Source organism: Stegostoma tigrinum, chromosome 10, assembly GCF_030684315.1.
Source record: "Stegostoma tigrinum isolate sSteTig4 chromosome 10, sSteTig4.hap1, whole genome shotgun sequence".
NCBI classification, from domain to species: Eukaryota; Metazoa; Chordata; class Chondrichthyes; order Orectolobiformes; family Stegostomatidae; genus Stegostoma; species Stegostoma tigrinum.
Genome location: NC_081363.1, coordinates 87432889 through 87453044, shown reverse-complemented (window position 1 = coordinate 87453044; position 20156 = coordinate 87432889). Strand labels below are relative to the sequence as shown.

Below are 20156 nucleotides of genomic sequence, written 5' to 3'. Positions count from 1 at the left end.
TGAATCTGCATTGGAGGAGTAGCAAGGGCATTAGAGAGGGTATGTGTAGTTAAAAAAGCCTGCAGGATTTATTCCATCCATTCCCAGGTCCACCACGCAGCACAGCTTCAAGAAGCTGGAACAGCAGCTACTTAGGCAGGAGAATTCTCTGCTGGAGCTGAGTGCAAGTGTCAGTTAGAAACAGTTGTAGATCACACATGGTTCACAACTCTCTGGGTGAAGAAATGTTTGCTTATCTTGGTCCTAAAAGGTTACCCTTAAACTGTGGTTCTGGACTTCCCCACCATCAGGACATCCTTCCTGCATCTTGTTTGACTAGTCTTATTAAAATTTTTTAGGTTTCTATGTGATCCCCATTCTTTTAAATTTCAATGAATGCAGTCCTAACTGACTCAATCTCTCAATGCCAGGAACAAATTTGGTAAACCTTCATGGTGCTCTCTCTCAAGAACATCCTTCCTGAGATAAGGATACCAAAAGCGCACACACTGTATTACATGTGTAGCCTCACCAAAGTCTTGTATAATTGCAACAAGAGGATCTTGCTTCTGTACTCAAATTCTCTCATTATGAAGACCGACATACAGATTGCCTTCTTTACTGCGTGCTGCACCTGAAGGCTTGCTTTCAGTCACTGGTGCCCAGGGATACCCATTGTCTCATTGATGTTTCCCTGTCTCAATTTACAGCCATTGAAATCTGCCTTCTTAGTTTTGCTACTAATGTGAATAATGTCACATTTATCCACGTTATACTACATTTGCCATGCATTTGTACACTCACTCATCCTGTCTAAATTGAACTGCAACATCTCTGCATTCTTCTCAAAGTTCACCTTTCCAAACAGCTCTGTGTCATCTGAAAATTGAGATATTGCATTTTGTTCCCTCACCTAAATCATGAACATATATAATAAGTGGGGTCCTAGTACCGATCCCTGCAGTACCACACTAATTACTGTTTACCGTTCAGAAAAATTTATTCTTACTCTGTTTGTTTTTACCAATTTTCTATCCACCTAAATACAGTACCCCCAATTCCATGTGCTTTAATTTTACACATTAATCTCTTAGATGGGACTTTGTTGAAAGCCTTCTGAAAGTCTAAATAAACCACATAGAATCCCTACAATGTGGAAAGAGGCCATTTGGCCCGAGTCCATATCGATTCTCTGAAGACTATCCTACTTAGACCCATCCTCCCTGTCCATGTAGCCCTGCATTTATTGTGGCTAATCCATCTAATCTACACATCTTTGGACTGTGGGAGGAAACTAGACCACCTCGTGGAAAATCAGGTAGACATGGGGAGAGTGTACAAACTCCACACACATAGTAACCCAAGGCTCCCTGATGTTGTGAGGGAACAAGGCTAACCACTCAGCCACTGTGCTGCTTCTGTCTACTGACTCCTCTGATCAACTTTACCAGCTACATCCTCAAAGAATCCTCAAAAGTAGATTTATCAAGCATTATTTCCCTTTTACAAAGCCATGCTGAATTTGTCTAATTCTACTGCTGTTTTCTGAGTGTTATGCTATAAAATCCTCAAGAATGGATTGTATAATCTTTCCCATGTTGAAATCAGGCTCACTGATCTGTAATTCCCTGTTTTCTCTCCACCTCCCTTTTTAAATAATGGAGCTACATCAGCTACCCTACAACCTGTAGGAACTGTTCCAGAATTTAGTGAATTTTGGAAGATGACCTCCAAAGCACTATTTCTAAGACTATTTCCTTAAGTACTCTAGATTATCAGGCTTTAGGGATTTATCAGCCTCCAATACCAACAATTTCTCCAACACCATTTTTCTACTAATGCAGATTTATTTCAGTTTCTCCCCCTCTCTAAACTCCATCAATTCTGATATATTATTTTTGTCCTTCTTTGTGAAGACAGAAGCAAAGTATGAATTTAGTTAGGTGGTCAACCATTTCTTCATTCCACATTATAAATTCTTCTATTTCTGAGTGTAATTTTCACCAGCCTTTCCCATTTACATGCCTATAGAACTTCTATAGTTAGTTCTTATATTGCCCGCAAGCTTATTTTAGTATTCTACACTCCCCTTCCTAATCAGTCATTTGGTGACTTGTAAAGTGTACCTATCCTCAAGTCTGTTGCTTGTTTTCCTGCTAATTTGTGTGCCTCCAATACGATCTCTAGCTTGCCTTGTAAACCATGGTTTGGCCACTTCTGTTTTTTTCCCCTCTTGCACCAGGTAAGAATAAGCAATTTTTATAGTTCACTAATTCACTGTTTGAATGATTGTCATTGTCTATCATTGTCATTGCTTTCAGTAACATTTCCCAATTTATCAAAGCCAACTTGTGTGTCATATCAACACCGTGTCCCTTATTAAGATTCAAGACCTATGTTGTACCTTTGCAAACTATGTGTCTTGCTGTGTTGTAAAGAATGTTGCATTTTGACCTCAGTCATCTTGTACTCTGAAGAACTAGTTCTCCCTGCTGGATAGCTTTGGCAATTGTATTTTGGGGATGCAAGTTTCGTCAATAGATCCAGGCAACAGACCATGCTGAAACAAATATAGAATACAAGTCCAGCTACAGAATAACATTAAGCAATCAATTAGAAAGGAAACAAATGTCATGATGCTGTTTTTAACTGCATGTGGATTATTTTTGTTAAGTATGAAATAATGACATGATTGAAAGAACATAATTGTTTAAAAGGGTTCAGATATAACTGACGTTTAGCTGTCTTTATAGTTGTAAGATGATAGTACAGCCATAGAATTGCTCAAGGGTATTTATTTTAGAGTCATAAAGATTGACAGGACTGTAAAAGGCCCTTTTAGACCATTTCATGCACACTGGCCAACAGCAACCACCTTACTATTCTAATCCCACTTCTAGTTCTTGGCTTGTAGCCTTGTATGTCTTGGCATTTAAATACTTCTTACATCTTATGTGGGTTTCTGTCTTTACCATCCTGACAGGCAGAGAGTTCCAGACTCCCACCCCTCTGGGTGAGAATGTTTTTTCTCACATCTCCTCTAAGCCTTCTCTCTTCCTCTTACCGTAAAATTACACCCACTGGTCATTGATCTTTCCAACAAGGGCCAAAGTTTCTTTCTGTCTAGCCTATCTATGCCGACTCATAATTTTACACATTTTGATCATGTGCCCTGTCAATCTCCTTTGCTCGAAGGAAAACAACCCCAGCGTGTCCAGTCTCTCCTTAGAAATTCTGCAGCCCAGACAACATCCTGGTAAATCTCCTCTGTACCCCCTCGAGTGCTATTATGTCCTTCCTCAAATGTGGATTCTAGAACTGCACGCAAGACTCTAGCTGTGGCCTAATCAACATTTTAGCATAACCTCCCTGCTTTTAAACTCAATGCCTTGACTAATAAAGGCAAGTGTCCCATACGCCGCCTTAACCACTTCAGCCGCTTGAGAGACGAGTGTGTGTGCACACCAAGGTCCCTGTGATCCTCTGTGTTTCCCAGGTTGCTACTATTCTTATGTATCCCATTGCCTTGTTTGTCCTGCCCACGTGCATAACTTCACATTTATCCAGATTGAATTCAATCTGACCAGTTTATCTATATCCCACTGTAATCTAAGGCCATCCTCCTCACTATTTACCACTCTGCCAATTGTAATTGAAATGGATTACCAAGAGTGGATTAAATGCTGCACTTCACTCCAGAATTGTGATTTAATCCCTGCTGAGACGATTGGTATTTGAATGAAATTAGTAGAGCTGTTGTCAGTGGTAGATATGCAGGACCTTTTAAGAGTGGATTGGGAGCGGGTGATGCTTATTAGACTTTACACTAAAAAGCTGGATTCTTGGTAACTAAGTGGTCTAATGGATACGGTATCATTTGTGGTTTGTGATATGGTCAGAAGGTTGCTGGTTTGAGTCTTGTTTCCTCCTTTCCCTCTTCCCAATCTTACCTTTGATGCTTGTGTTGCCCTTAATGGGCTTTTGCATGAAAATTATTCAAATATTGGTGACTACTGGTGGTGGTTAATAAATGAGAAAAGTACCATGGGTTGATTGGTGACGGGAAGAAAAATGTTCAGTTGTAAGCGGTTCTGCATATTTTAAGAAAATGAGCTGGCGTCCTCAGGGCTCTTATGTAGTGGTAGTGCCCTGGCATCTAAACCCAAGAGGCCAGGCTTTAAGGCCCACCTGGTCCTGAGTTATGAGAGAATATATCTGAAAACGTTTATTTAGAAAATTAAAGGAAACACCTGGGTTCTTGCCCTTCTTAAGGCATGGTGGTAGTGTCCCTATACCTAGGTCTGAAAGCCCTGGGTCCAAATTCCTGTTCATCCTGCCTGTGACTAGGTTGATTTTTAAGAAAAAGGTTCTGGTGACTGGATATTTTTCTTTTAAGTAAGCTGGCTTTTAGGGGCTGCAGTGCATAATCCCCTTTATATCTCTCACACACCCCATCCTTTTTTATTTTGCTTTGCATTTTCTCGCTATTATACAACCTCTGGTGAGAAATGTTTGTAGTAATTTCTTAATTGTGTGTTTTTATTTAATCTTGGTGGATCTTTTAAAAAATTTAAAAAGAGCTGAGTTCCTCTGAAGTGGAGTTGGCTTTTGGACAGGGCAAGAGCCAAAGGGAGAGGTGGAAATTGGTGTTTGTGCTAACCTATTGATTTGCTATAATACTCTTTTAAATCTTTGCAAGTCTTTTGCTGCCTAATTGAACATGTGAATGTCAGTCTGTTAAAATGTTGTAGCCTGATCGGATTATTAAGGGATTGGACACTCTGGAAGCAGGAAGCATGTTTCCGCTGATGGGTGAGTCCAGGACCAGAGGACACAGTTTAAAAATAAGGGATAGGCCATTTAGAACAGAGTTGAGGAAAAACTTCTTCACCCAAAGAGTGGTGGATACATGGAATGCTGTGCCCCAGAAGACAGTGGAGGCCAACCCTCTGGATGCTTTCGAGAAAGAGATAGACAGAGCTCTTAAAGATAGTGGAATCAAGGCTTATGGGGCTAAGGCAGGAACAGGATACTGATTGTGGATGATCAGCCATGATCATAATGAATGGTGGTACTGGCTCGAAGGGTCGAATGCCCTACTCCTGCACCTATTGTCTATTGTCTAACATTGTTGGGCGAAGGGCCCGTTTCTGTGCTGTACAGTTTTATGTTCTATAACTAATTGACAAATAACAAACATGTAATAGTTGTTTTAAAGGAAAGTAAAATTGGCCAAACCTCTCAAAAGACAAATGCATAGAATTTAAAATGCATGTTTAGAAGTTGGGAAATCATGTTTAAATTTGCTTATGTTTTCTGAATCCCATATTAGCTGGATTCCCGACTTGATAGCTCTGGGAATGCAAGGGAGCAGAAGATTGAGTTCATGTTTGATTACTGTTACTGGTCAGTAGATTCTGAGTCTGCCAACTTTGCACCTCAAGAACTGGTAAGCATTGAGCAATATTATTCAATTCCTTTTTTTTATGTATTGCAACATTTTTTAAAGCATACACTTATGCTTGTCCGCTGTTTTAAGATTGCCATTGTGATTGGCTGATTAACTGTTGGAAAAATGTTCACTAAATGTAGTTGCAGGATTTAACATTTTTTTTGATTAAAATTAAGCTTGTGCTCTTGCTGCAGTATATTGCACTCATCCATTAAGAATGCTTCATAAAGAAATCTTTTGAATGACCAATCTTCTTAAAATTCAGAAGCCAGAGCTCTACCAATGAAGCCAGCTGACATACAACTATAGTGCATTATTCTTTTAATGATATTCTCATTTGAAGTATCCGCTCTGTCTTATAACTGTCTCTGAGAGAATTTTTTTCAGACATTTAATCAGTATGTCTAAAAGGACAGTAAAGTTAACATAGCGTGAAGCTGGATGAACACAGCAGGCCAAGCAGCATCTCATGAGCACAAAAGCTGACGTCAGCTTTTGTGCTCCTGAGATGTTGCTTGGCCTGCTGTGTTCATCCAGCTTCACGCTTTGTTGTCTTAGATTCTCCAGCATCTACAGTTCCCATTATCTCGGAGTAAAGTTAACATGTTTTGGACTCAATATATTTTGTAGCTTTTTTGCATTTTATGGTAGCTAATTCTCATCTTTATTTTTGAAGTGTTAATGTGCCATTCACCATGTAAAATGGCATTTCAACTCACTGAGAATCTTTTCCATGTGGGTGCTGCGGATCAGATTCACTCCTGCTCATTGGTGGTGTGTGCACGTGTGTCAGTGCTATGGGTACAAGTAATAGCTCTCCTTGATTCAAGATTGTAATCCAATCCACTTTGTAGGGGAAGGCAGAGCTTATTATATTGTCAACCACAAGAGCAAAGCTGTTGGCCACCTGAGCCCAGGTATTAGATTGTTATCCTAACAGGAAATGTATTGCTGTTTATAACAAATGAGGTTTTGAATTTTCCTTTTCAATTTTTTTCTTAATAATATATTAATAACATCTTTGTTATTAATATATTACTTCATGAGATGGAGAAAAGGAAGTTGGCCACATTGTGGTGTACAAAAATGAATGTCTTGTTATATGCAGGAAGATTAATCTACTTCAAGTGTGTAGTGTGTTGAGCTTGGCAAGAGATGTTTCACCTCCAGGTAGCTTCCTTTGTTAAATAACAGCAAATGTAGTGTAAATCAGGAGAAACTGTTTGAACTGACAGGAAGGTTGCTAACCAAGCAGCTTTAATTTTAAGGCAATTGACAAAGCAGCAAACAGAGCTGAGGAGAATTCGGGACTGAAGTATGATTATTTGGAATGTATACCCTCACACAGATTCTAACTTTCACAAGGGGATTGCATAACAACTTGAAAAGGAAAGAGAATTTCAGGACCCTGAAAAAAAAATGAGATCAGGGTCTACCTGAGTTGCTGTTTGCAAGAGCTAGCACAGACATAGTAGGCTGAATGGCCAAATTTTGTGTGGTACAGTACTGTGATTCTAATACAGATACAAACAGGTTTATGTCTATTTGTCACTCAATTAAGCATCAGTGAGATAATTAGATTGACATCTTTGTTAACTGATTTTCAGTTAAGCAAAATGCAGGCCTGTTCCATGTTTTAATTACAATTTGTGGCAATCCCACTGCAGAACTTACATAATGCTGTTAATTCCTTAATATCAAGGGACATCTTCATTCTTAGAGAAAACAGCAGCAATATGTGTTGGGGATAAAAAGTCTTCACACGAGGCAAGACTTTAGGATATCCCTTCAGGAGTTCCTGAGGATAGTGTTTCCTAAGCCCAAACTACTTCAAGGACTTTACCAATCACAAGGTCAGAAGTGGGGATGTTTGCTGATGGTTGTACAATGTTCAGCACCGCTAGTGATTTCTCAGATACTGAAGCAGTCTATATTCAAATATGATAAGTCCTGGATGATCTGGGCAGCACGGTGGCTCCGTGGTTAGCACTGCAGCCTCACAGCGCCAGGGACCCGGGTTCGATTCCAGCCTTGGGCGACTGTTTTTGCACAGTTTGCACGTTCTCCCCGTGTCTGCGTGGGTTTCCTCTGGGTGTTCGGTTTCCTCCCACAGTCCAAAGATGTGCAGGCTGGGTGGATTGGCCATGCTAAATTGCTTGTAGTGTTCAGAGGTGTGTGGGTTATAGGGGGATGGGTCTGGGTGGGATGTTACGATAGACTTGTTGGGCCGAAGGGCCTGTTTGCACACTGTAGGTAATCTAATCTAATCTAATCTAATCTCTAGGCTTGGTCTGACAAGTGGCAATGACATCTGCACCACACAAATGCTAGGCAATGACCATCCGTAATAAGGGAGCATCTAACCACCTTCCCTTGACATTCAATGTTTTTACCACCACTGAATCCCCTGCTAACAGCATCCTGAGGATTACCATTGATCAGAGACTCAAGTGGACTTGCACATAAACACTGTGGCAATAAGACCAGGCTAGAGGCTAGGAGTAGTGTGGCGAGTAACTCTCGCTTCCTGACTCCTCAAAGTGTGACCAGCATCTACAAGGCACAAGTCAGGAGTGTGATGGAGTGCTGTGCATGCCTGGATGAGTGCAGCCTCAACAGCAACCAAGAAGCTTGACACCATCCAAGATAGAGCAGCCATGCGATTGGCACTGCATCCAAACACCCACTCCCTCCTCCACCAAAGCTCAATAGTACACCCTGTTGCTATCTACACTATGTACTGCAGAAATTTGCCAAAGATCTTTATACATCATCTTCCAAACCCACAACTACCTAGAAGGACAGCAGATACAATGGGATCATCCATGTGTACATATCCCTCCAAGCCACTCCTCATCCTAACTTGCAAAATTGTCACCTTTTCTTCACTGACACTGGGTCAAAATCCTGGAATTGTCTCTCCAACAGTGTTATTGTTGTACCTACAATACATGGACTGCAGGGGTTCAAGAAGGCAGCTTTCCACCACCTTCTCAAGGGCAGCTAGGGACAGACAATAAATGCTGGTTAATGCTAGCCAGTGATGCCCACAATGCACGAGAAAATTTTTAAGAATTGCTGTGCATAAATCTGAATGTTTCTTTCAAGAAAAAAGGTAAGTTTACATGAAATTTTCATGCAGAAGTCAAAAACAAAATAAGTATAACCCGTAAGTGTAATTAGTTAGAAGCTACCAACTCATCTTCAATACATTCTGCCTCGATGTGCACTTTCTACTGTGGGACAAGAGTTGTCTGTATTAACAAGCTCCTATCACGTTTCAACATATAATCTCAGCAAAACAAAAGACAAGTGTTCTTGTCGATCAAGACAATATTGAGGTACTGGCAGCTTAAAATGTTGATTGTGACATGTACACTCTGAGCGTAGAATTTCCTGAGTACTTTTCCAGCTGCAGACAGTGTGCTGCTGCTACTTTACTGCTGTTTCTCCTCTTCCTAAAATCCAGGTAGTTTTTAAAAAAAAAACACAAGATTGGCATCCTCTAGATTTATCCTGAATAATTTTGCCTGCTGATTACAATCTTCAGCGTCTCTTGTAGAGTTCATCTTTTCACCCAGGTTTCTTCAAACGGAATGAGGGAGCTTTGGAAAAAATAATATTCATTGTATTTAGAGTTGGTGGCAGCATATAATCATTTAAAAGAATGTGTTGGGGTGGGGGAATTTAAAAAATTATGAAGGGAATACATGGGAATAGAAGCAGGGAGGTTTTTTCCATTAGTGGGTGAAACTAGAACTAGGGGACAAAGCATCAAAATAAGAGGGAGTAGATTTAGGACTGGATTGAGGAGGAATATCTTGAACCAAAGTGTTGTGAATCTATGGAATTCCCTGCCCAGTAAAGCAGTTAAGGCTACCTCGTTGAATGAATTAAGGCAAGGATAGATAGATAGAGCTTTGAACAGTAAAGGTATTGAGGTTTATGGTGAGCAGGTTGGTAAATGCAGCCGAGTTCAGGAAAAAAACAGCCATGATCTCATTGGTAGATCAGGCTGGATGGGCCACGTGGCCTATCCCTTCTCCTATTTCTTATGTTCTTATCTAAGGCAGCAATGCTGTACTCATTGTCTGGATTACCGTTATATACCCCAAAACATGTGTCTGATGAACTGACCGCTGGGCCACGATCTCCTAGTTTCCAAACCTCTTACAAGAAGATCTTCCTGTGAAGTATGCATGAACATTAAAGCTGATGACTGACAGATGTTACTGAATATTGTGACCTCTGGAAGCTGACTGCTTGGATGGGCACTGGACAAGCTAAGCAGAAATGAAAAGATCAGCTAACTGAGAGGAGAGCCCAGGGAATAACTATTCATGCATCTCCTCAACCTACTGTTATCTTCTGCTACAGAGACTGTCCTGCCAGAATGGGGCACCCGATCACACCAGGGTGTGATTTCACAGTTTGCATCAGTGATCAACTATGGTAAGCGATGCCAACAATGTTACAATGGGTTAAGCTTCTTATAAGTGTGGAAATATGAGCACTGCTGTATGATGAGTATGTACCATATCATTATGTATTGTCTTGTACAGTCATAAGTTGTTTTGTACTCTTGTAAGAACAATATGTTTTATGTATTCTTTTACAGAAGGTATTGTGTAATAATAATGTATTAATCTTCCTGAGGTTTGCTGCAAAGGTAGTTCATGCCTGAACTTGTTGGTTATCATTTGCCAGTTCTGAGGCAGGTCCGAAACTCTTGGAGGTCCACATCAGATTAATGACGTTGATAATTCCTTTGAATGTTAGAAATAAAGGACTCTGATTTGATCAAGTTGAATATTACACATCTGATAATTTAAGTGCCTTGAGCATTCAATGCAAAAAAAATGCAAAGGTTTAAGGGAATATGACCCACCAGGTACATTTATTTTGAAACAAAGGAGGGTGAAGGACTCCGATACATATGATCATAATTTTCTTAGCTCATTCAATTTGAAACCAGAGTCTGGGCACAGTCAATGTAATGAGATAACATTCCCTTGGAAGAGAAAATGTAAAAGTTTTAGCAAAAGCAGTACAGTTTTCCATAGGATGGTTTGGAAATTGCAATGACAAAAATAATTTGCAAGTGAAGAGCAAAAACCATATTGAAACAAGTTAGACTTCAAAGCATTTCATGTTGATATCTACCCTTCTAAGAAGCAGGGATCATCATCCCATATTAGCCTTGCCTCATTATTTCTACTCTTCTTCAAACATTGAGATAATCTGTTCTCCGATAAAGACATAGTAACTCCTTAGACCACTAATTCCAGTTGTGAATTCCACAACTTCTCAGCATCTGATATCTGGGGCAGTTATTTAGTTCATTTAATCTTGCCTCTGTTTTTCTGTGTCCTATGCTATTTTTAAAAAATTTTAAATACTTCTACCATCACCCCACAATCTCCTCTTAACAAAGCAAATAGCTTGGGAGTCCTTCCTTTCATATTTCCTCTTCACAGGCATGTTCTTGTGCATCAAGAACATAAATTGCTGGAGAAACTCAGCAAAGCTGCCTGCATCTGGAGAAAAGAAAACAGTTAACATGTTTAGTCACTGACCTAGCTGAGTTTCTCTGGTTGATTTTTGTTTCAGATTTCCAACATCTACAGTTCTTTGTTTCAGTTTAGGGTTCTCGTGAATCCTGTATAAGCCTGCACTGATGAAAAGTACAGAACTGCATAAGATTTCCAACCCTGACCTTGTTGCTGTTTGGTGTAGACTATCAGATGCAACTCAGCTATCATGTTCCATTTCTCAATCAAAAATTCAGCAAAAAGCTATTGTCAGAGTCTTATTCACGAGTAGCTTTTTGCAGCTTATGTATGTGATATCCCCATTCCCTCTTCACTTGCACATCACTAAACGTTCGCATATTTCAACTATAATTCTTGTACATTCAAAATACCACTTTCGTTTACTGGTGTTTCAAATTGGCTGCTGCAATTCATGTAGTACAACATTTTTTTGAAATTGAAAATTAAAAATTCTGTCAAGCTTTTTTGAGATATTCTGAGTTCTTGAAAGATGTTATACAAATGCAAGTCTTTCAATCTTGCTTTAACTTCTTTGTAAAATTCATGTCTGACCTTATTCTGTGGAAATCCATCCTTATTGATAAATTCAAATCTAGCAGTGTGGTCAATAATTATTTAGTATGGAGTTTTTGAATCAACTAGATGCAATCTGAAAAGATCAGGCCACGGTGAATGGGACCCTTTTTTGGGCAGTTGTTACATCTGCAGTATTTATTGGCCAAATCTGTGTTCTGTCATCCACCTTTCCCTTTTGTTTAGAGTGATGTTTCCAGTAGTAAAGATAGGCTTGACAGAAGACAGGAAATCTCCTTCTGAAGAGTTGGTAACTTTCTATTGTGGTGACTACTGGAACATAGCAAAACCAAAGAATCTCACCAAAAGCTTTTCTATTTGCTGGCAATTGTACCTCTGGCACACACTGAGGAGGTGATGTACTTCTAACAATACTGCCTTGTGTAATGAACATCATATAGCAGGATTATAACTCCAGCAATGAAGCTAATAGAGCCAATCACCAACACTGAATGCATTCTCTTGCAATGTCAAGTACACTGGACAGGGTGCATGTTAAGCAAGGAACGTTCAAGAATATCTAAAGCAATGGTTTATTGCGAACTATGTTCTGGGCAGCACAACCAAGGTGCACATTGCAAATTCTTGAACCAGCTGAGTATCAGGCTGCCTGCAGAGATGGCTGGCACACAATCAGGAGAACATGCTGCAAGTTTGAAATGAACAAGCCTGCTGGAGAATACAGATGAAGGGAGGAGACTGCATATACCAAAGGCCTGCCAACCTAGAGGTTCCTATGCTCTTGCTCAAGGACTGGCCTCTTAGGTCGCCAGTGTATTGCCAATTACTACAGAGTCAGCCTTTCCAATGATCCTCACCTGTGAAGTATCTGCCATAATCACCATCACTTGGGTATTACTGTATCATTTATGTACTTTGGAAATCCTTCATGGTCCACTTGGAGGCATTGATTTTCTGTAGATAGTGTACAGAGACGAGTTGATGTTGCCGAAGCATACTGATCAGTAACAGAATAATACCCAGTAGATATGTCTCTACCTTCCTTCCATTGTCAGTTATTTCATGGATTTGTATGAACGTTCATTCTCTACTCCCCTTCCCCCTCCTCCCCCTCTCATCCCCCTCTCTTCCCCCCCTCCCCCTCCCCCTCTCTTCCCCCCTCCCCCTCCCCTCTCTTCCCCCCCTCCCCCTCCCCCTCTCTTCCCCCCTCCCCCTCCCCTCTCTTCCCCCCTCCCCCTCCCCCTCTCTTCCCCCCTCCCCCTCTCTTCCCCCCTCCCCCTCTCTTCCCCCCTCCCCCTCCCCCTCTCTTCCCCCCTCCCCCTCCCCCTCTCTTCCCCCTCCCCCTCCCCCTCTCTTCCCCCCTCCCCCTCCCCTCTCTTCCCCCTCCCCCTCTCCCTCCCCTCTCTTCCCCCTCCCCCTCTCCCTCCCCTCTCTTCCCCCCTCCCCCTCCCCTCTCTTCCCCCCTCCCCCTCCCCTCTCTTCCCCCCTCCCCCTCCCCTCTCTTCCCCCCCTCCCCCTCCGCCTCTCTTCCCCCCTCCCCCTCTCTTCCCCCCTCCCCCTCTCTTCCCCCCTCCCCCTCTCTTCCCCCCTCCCCCTCTCTTCCCCCCTCCCCCTCTCTTCCCCCTCCCCCTCCCCCTCTCTTCCCCCCTCCCCCTCTCCCCCCCCCCTCTCCCCCCCTCCCCCTCTCCCTCCCCCCGTCTCCCCCTCCCCCTCCCCCTCCCCCTCCCCCTCCCCCTCCCCCTCCCTCTCCCCCTCCCTCTCCCTCTCCCCCTCCCTCTCCCTCTCCCCCTCCCTCTCCCTCTCCCCCTCCCCCTCCCCCTCCCCCTCCCCCTCTCCCTCACCCTCACCCTCACCCTCTCCCTCCCCTCCTCCCTTCCCCCCCCTCCCCCTCTCCCTCCCCCTCTCCCTCCCCTCTCCCTCCCCCCTCCCTCCCCCCTCCCTCCCCCCTCCCTCCCCCCTCCCTCCCCCCTCCCTCCCCCCTCCCCCCCTCCCTCCCCCCTCCCTCCCCCCTCCCCCCCTCCCTCCCCCCTCCCCCCCTCCCTCCCCCCTCCCTCCTTCCCCCCCTCCCTCCCCCCCTCCCTCTCCCTCCCCTCCCCCTCTCCCCCCCTCCCTCCCCCCGTCCCCCTCTCCCTCTCCCTCTCCCCCTCCCCCTCCCCCTCCCCCTCTCTTCCCCCCTCCCCCTCCCCCTCTCTTCCCCCTCCCCCTCCCCCTCTCTTCCCCCCTCCCCCTCCCCCTCCCCTCTCTTCCCCCTCCCCCTCCCCTCTCTTCCCCCTCCCCCTCTCCCTCCCCTCTCTTCCCCCCTCCCCCTCCCCTCTCTTCCCCCCTCCCCCTCCCCTCTCTTCCCCCCTCCCCCTCCCCTCTCTTCCCCCCTCCCCCTCCCCTCTCTTCCCCCCCTCCCCCTCCCCTCTCTTCCCCCCTCCCCCTCCCCCTCCCCCTCTCTTCCCCCCTCCCCCTCTCTTCCCCCCTCCCCCTCTCTTCCCCCCCTCCCCCTCTCCCCCCCTCTCCCCCCCTCTCCCTCCCCCCGTCCCCGTCCCCCTCCCCCCGTCCCCGTCCCCCTCCCCCCGTCCCCGTCCCCCCCCTCCCCCTCCCCCTCCCCCTCCCCCTCCCCCTCCTCCCCTCCTCCCTTCCCCCCCTCCCCCTCTCCCTCCCCCCCTCCCTCCCCCCTCCCCCCTCCCTCCCCCCTCCCTCCCCCTCCCCCCCCTCCCTCCTTCCCCCCCTCCCTCCCACCCTCCCTCTCCCTCCCCTCCCCCCCTCCCTCTCCCTCCCCTCCCCCCCTCCCTCCCCCCCTCCCTCCCCCCCCTCCCTTCCCCCCTCCCTCCCCCCTCCCTCCCTCTCCCTCCCCCCCCTCCCTCTCCCTCCCCCCCCTCCCTCTCCCTCCCCCCTCCCTCCCCCCTCCCTCCCCCCTCCCTCCCCCCTCCCTCCCTCTCCCTCCCCCCACCTCCCTCTCCCTCCCCCCTCCCTCCCTCTCCCTCCCCTCCCCTCCCCCCCTCTCCCTCCCCTCCCCCCCTCCCTCCCTCTCCCTCCCCTCCCCTCCCCCCCTCTCCCTCCCCTCCCCCCTTCTCCCTCCCCTCCCCTCCCCCCCTCTCCCTCCCCTCCCCTCCCCCCCTCTCCCTCCCCTCCCCCCCTCCCTCCCCTCCCCCCCTCCCCCTCTCCCTCCCCCCCTCCCCCTCTCCCTCCCCCCCCTCCCTCTCCCTCCCCCCCCCCCTCCCCTTCCTCCCTTCCCCCCCCCCTCCCCTTCCTCCCTTCCCCCCCCTCCCCTTCCTCCCTTCCCCCCCCCTCCCCTTCCTCCCTTCCCCCCCCCTCCCCCCTCCCCCCCCTCCCTTCCCCCCCCCCTCCCCCCCCTCCCCTTCCTCCCTTCCCCCCCCCTCCCCCCCCTCCCCTTCCTCCCTTCCCTCCCCCCCCTCCCCCCCTCCCCCCCCTCCCCCCCTCCCCTTCCTCCCTTCCCCCCCCTCCCCTTCCTCCCCCCCCCTCCCCTTCCTCCCCCCCCTCCCCTTCCTCCCCCCCCCTCCCCTTCCTCCCCCCCTCCCCTTCCTCCCCCCCCTCCCCTCCCCTTCCTCCCCCCCCTCCCTCCCCTTCCACCCCCCCCTCCCTCCCCTTCCTCCCCCCCCCTCCCTCCCCTTCCTCCCCCCCCCTCCCTCCCCTTCCTCCCCCCCCTCCCTCCCCTTCCTCCCCCCCCCTCCCTCCCCTTCCTCCCCCCCCTCCCTCCCCTTCCTCCCCCCCCCTCCCTCCCCTTCCTCCCCCCCCCTCCCTCCCCTTCCTCCCCTCCCCTTCCTCCCCCCCCCTCCCTCCCCTTCCTCCCCCCCCCTCCCTCCCCTTCCTCCCTCCCCTTCCTCCCCTCCCCTTCCTCCCCCCCCCTCCCTCCCCCCCCCCTCCCTCCCCCCCCCTCCCTCCCCTTCCTCCCCCCCCCTCCCTCCCCTTCCTCCCCCCCCCTCCCTCCCCTTCCTCCCCCCCCCTCCCTCCCCTTCCTCCCCCCCCTCCCTCCCCTTCCTCCCCCCCCCTCCCTCCCCTTCCTCCCCCCCCCTCCCTCCCCTTCCTCCCCCCCCCTCCCTCCCCTTCCTCCCCCCCCTCCCTCCCCTTCCTCCCCCCCCCTCCCTCCCCTTCCTCCCCTTCCTCCCCCCCCCTCCCTCCCCTTCCTCCCCCCCCCTCCCTCCCCTTCCTCCCCCCCCCCCCTCCCCTTCCTCCCCCCCCCCCCTCCCCTTCCTCCCCCCCCCTCCCTCCCCTTCCTCCCCCCCCCTCCCTCCCCTTCCTCCCCCCCCCTCCCTCCCCTTCCTCCCCCCCCCTCCCTCCCCTTCCTCCCCCCCCTCCCTCCCCTTCCTCCCCTCCCCTCCCTCCCCTTCCTCCCCTCCCCTCCCTCCCCTTCCTCCCCTCCCCTCCCTCCCCTTCCTCCCCTCCCCTCCCTCCCCTTCCTCCCCTCCCTCCCCTTCCTCCCCTCCCCTCCCTCCCCTTCCTCCCCTCCCCTCCCTCCCCTTCCTCCCCTCCCCTCCCTCCCCTTCCTCCCCTCCCCTTCCTCCCTCCCCTTCCTCCCCTCCCCTTCCTCCCCTTCCTCCCCTCCCCTTCCTCCCCTCCCCTTCCTCCCTTCCCCTCCCCTTCCTCCCCTCCCCTTCCTCCCTTCCCCTCCCCTTCCTCCCTTCCCCTCCCCTTCCTCCCTTCCCCTCCCCTTCCTCCCCTTCCTCCCTTCCCCTCCCCTTCCTCCCCTTCCTCCCTTCCCCTCCCCTTCCTCCCCTTCCTCCCTCCCTCCCTCCCCTTCCTCCCTTCCCCTCCCCTTCCTCCCTTCCCCCTCCCCTTCCTCCCTTCCCCCTCCCCTTCCTCCCTTCCCCCTCCCCTTCCTCCCTTCCCCCTTCCCCTCCCCCCTTCCCCCCTTCCCCCCTTCCCCTTCCCCTTCCCCTCCCCCCTTCCCCCCCCTTCCCCTTCCCCTCCCCCCTTCCCCCCCCTTCCCTCCCCCCTCCCCTCCCCCCCCCCAAAAATATGTGCTCCTTTACATTTATCCAGTAGTTTGACCAACTTAATTAATGTGCTATTTTGTGACAGTTTCAAAACATTCTAATCTCTGCATGTAGTTGAAATTTACTTACAACTTAATTGGTGCATGTGAAAATCTGAGGTCCTTTTGCTGTTCCTAACAGGATTTAGTGGCTGGAAGTGAGCAAATAGACAAATATAATCAAGCCTTGTCTCTGAGGCTTTATAAAACAAATAGATGTGGGATTAAGAAAAAATACACATATGGTGGTTTTACAATTTTGTCAGGGATGTCAAGGAAGCACCTCTTCTGTCAGAATAATGGATATCTTGGGAGGTGTTGGACAGAACGTGTGAAAGCGGGTAATCCACTATTTCTTTGTTATGAACATTATCATGTTCTTTTTACCTTGGAATTTTGCCAACAGTTATATTAAACGGTTAAAGTTCACATACTTTGTATGTATGAGTATTAAGATCTCAAAGATGGGCAGATTTTTAAATTTCTACAAGGTTTTGACAAATCCAGGATATTCCCAATGTGCTTTACATCTAATTGAAGAAAGGGTTCCATTACTCTTTTTTTACTTATTAATCCAATCATTTGAATTGTTGGTTTAGTTATGTGACTAATATGTTGGACAACAATGCCATGCAAATATTGTTATTCTCCCCCCTCAACCTCTCCTCACCTCATATAATGCACTGCAGCAGTTCACTCAGACAGCTTACTGCAGCTTCTCGATTAAGGATGGACAATTAATGCAGGCCATGTCAGTGATGCCTGTACCTGTGGACGAATCAGAAAGCATCATTCATGTGACTAAGAGGAATGACTTGGTTTGGTATGTCTTGGCACCAGGGAATGATGAGACAGGACTTTCTTTACATGACAACATACAGCTTGTGATTATAGTGCCACAAATGCAGCGAAACAAACTTTAAAGAACATTTCATACCGAAATTATAACCTTATGAGCTTATGTTATTCGGATTGCTGTATTTAAAACAAAATTATGAAGCATCAGAGCCAAACCTAGAATTTCAAGTAAAAATCATCATTTTAGCCACTAATTTATGCTTGAGTAGATAATTCATGCTGCTGTTGTCCTGCAGTGCTGAGGAATTTTGTATTATCCAGTGCTGAGTTTTGGATGAAAAGTTCTGAATTGAAGCTCCTTTTGGCTCATTTAGAGTGTTCCCTCTAATTTTCTGCATGAATCTGAGATTCTCGTGTGTGGGGACTTCTGGAATCAGAAGTTGGTGTTGCATTCAGTGTGCTGATGCTAATTGACATGCACGGAAACTTGGAGTGCCTGTATATACTCTGCTTAGAGGGAACGTTGCTTGTGAGTATAGAAGATGCGATAACATGAATAAAAGAAGAGCAGGGAAGCTCTCCCAGTGTCTTGACAATGTTTATCCTTGTTCATGACTTCATTACAACACAACACTGTTCATTACCTGATTTGTGAGATGTTGCTATGTAGCCACTGGCTGCCTATTTCCTGACATTATATTACAACTGAAATTGAGAGTATGAAAATGGCTGGGAATACTGTGAATGTCTTTGAAACTCTGTGCAATATAAATGAAAAATTCTTTATTTCCAAGGTACAAATTTAAAATTGAATTTGTTTCCCTTAATAAAATTTTGAAGAATCTTAAATGTTTTTGCCAAACAAAATAAATGAATTTGTTTTTATCATCTTTATCAATAGCTGCTGAATGCTAGTTGTGTAGTACTTGCCCATTTTCACATTTCAGTTTTTGCAACGTGGTTAGGAATAGGGCACAACAGGTGATTCTTATTGCATCTAACTTGGAATTTGACCAGTTTCCAGCAGGAATATGAGGACAGTGAATGGGAACAGGAACCCAAAGAGAATATTTCATGTACATCAGGCTTTTGGGCCAATTTTAGAAATTTAGCTCTGGACTTAAGCAAGAAGCTCAGTATAAAGCAGGAAGCTTTCCTTCACTTTCTGCTCTGCATGAAGCACATAGAGTTTTTACCATTCCTTTTTAATCATAAGCAAGGCAGGTGGTTAGCTTTACTCAGGTTTTGGAAGCAAGCCGTGTAAAATAGTCCCAAATTAGATGTTTGGACTTAAGTAATGGATTAGAGTTTGTTGCAGGAGAAGGCTACATTTTACAAACTAGCAATCAATTTAAACTGTGATGGCTAAGTATTTGTGTTCTGCGGTTTATAATCTTGAGAGTGGATTGGTGTTTTGTGGCACAGCAGTTGAGATGCATGCGTGCCAGCACCATCTGATATGAATTATTTTAAATTTAAAATGTCTGCTGAAGTAGTAGATAATCATTGGTTTATTTATTAGATGCTGCTTAGAACTGACTTTCTTGGCTCAGTTAAATTGGTCATACTGTTAGCTAACTGTAAGGGACCACATTTTTGCTTTTTGGAGTATAAATTGTAATCCAAGTCTGATAACTGCTCGATAGCCTCTCTCCCTAACTATTCGGGTTACTTTTCTTAAAAAAAGTTGAATCCTTTAATGATTCTCAAGTAAGATTAAACTTAAATTTTACAATGAAATGAAAATGGATCAGAGAACCCAGGAAAGTCAGTAAAGAGACAGTTTCCTTCTAAGCCTCACACTATACTGACTTGGAAATTATATTGCCGTTCCTTCAACGTTGCTGGGTCAAAATCCTGGAACTTCATTTTCACTGCACCTATACAACGTGAATGGTTGCGGTCCAACAAGACCACTCACCACCACCTCATGGGAAATGAGGGATGGGAAATAAATACTGCTCAAGCCAGCAATGCTTACACCCTATGAATTTATTCAAAAAAAGTAATGAATTTCAGGTAGCACTTAAACATCTGTGTCATTATGATAGGGCAAATGACTACCCTTCTCTGTTCTGAATTATTTTTATTGATTGTGTATTTGTTTATTATCAAATTAGCATTCCCCAATCACTACCATAATAGATACAGCACTGTTATTTGAAAAACATAAAAGTTTTCATAAAATAACAGTTTGATATCTGTTCATTCAATTATATACTTTTAGATCTGTGAATGTCTATTGACTCATCTCTGATACTCAGCCCAAACTATGGCAGGTTGAAAACACCTCCAGCACTTGTGCAAATAACCTAAAATGCCATTGTGTGAAATCTTATGAAACCCATGTTTAATATTGATCCATAATCTTATGATTCAGTTGCTTTTCACTTAAATAATTTAACTTTTGTAAAGAATTAATGCTTTCCAATTCATTTTTCTGGTATTTTGTTGATCAAAGTGTATTATAAAGCATCACTTTAGGAATTTTGTTTAAAATTGAAAATATGATGTATAGGTGTAAAATGATAGATGATTATTTTGGTAGCATTATCCATCCTTTCATGTGAGTGACCATAATAGTAATTACAACAATAACACATTGTACTTGTATGGCACATTTTACACCACCACCACCACCACCACCACCACCACCATTCCCTGCCCCCCCTCCCCCTGGCAAAAAAGTAGCTTCGCAGAATAGGTGATCTGTTCAGTTTGGGAGAGGCCCCAATGTCACAATTGAACCAAAAAATTCTGGAAAGGCTTTTTGAAGGTGAAGGCATTAAAAAGGCAAATAATAATCAGATGGAATATTGTGTGCAGTTTTGCTCACTTTTTCTGAGGAAGGATGCTCTTG

At 46.2% G+C, this 20156-nt stretch overlaps 1 protein-coding gene across 1 annotated transcript in view; it reads left to right on the top strand.

Annotated features, from left to right (window-relative positions):
- The window catches only part of stard9 (StAR-related lipid transfer (START) domain containing 9), a 383628-nt gene that overhangs the window by 23989 nt on the left and 339483 nt on the right, over positions 1 to 20156 (top strand). The window contains exon 3 of the mRNA XM_059649369.1: positions 5312 to 5428. Coding sequence (XP_059505352.1) covers positions 5312 to 5428 — 117 coding nt within the window. The remainder of the gene's footprint in view (positions 1 to 5311; positions 5429 to 20156) is intronic.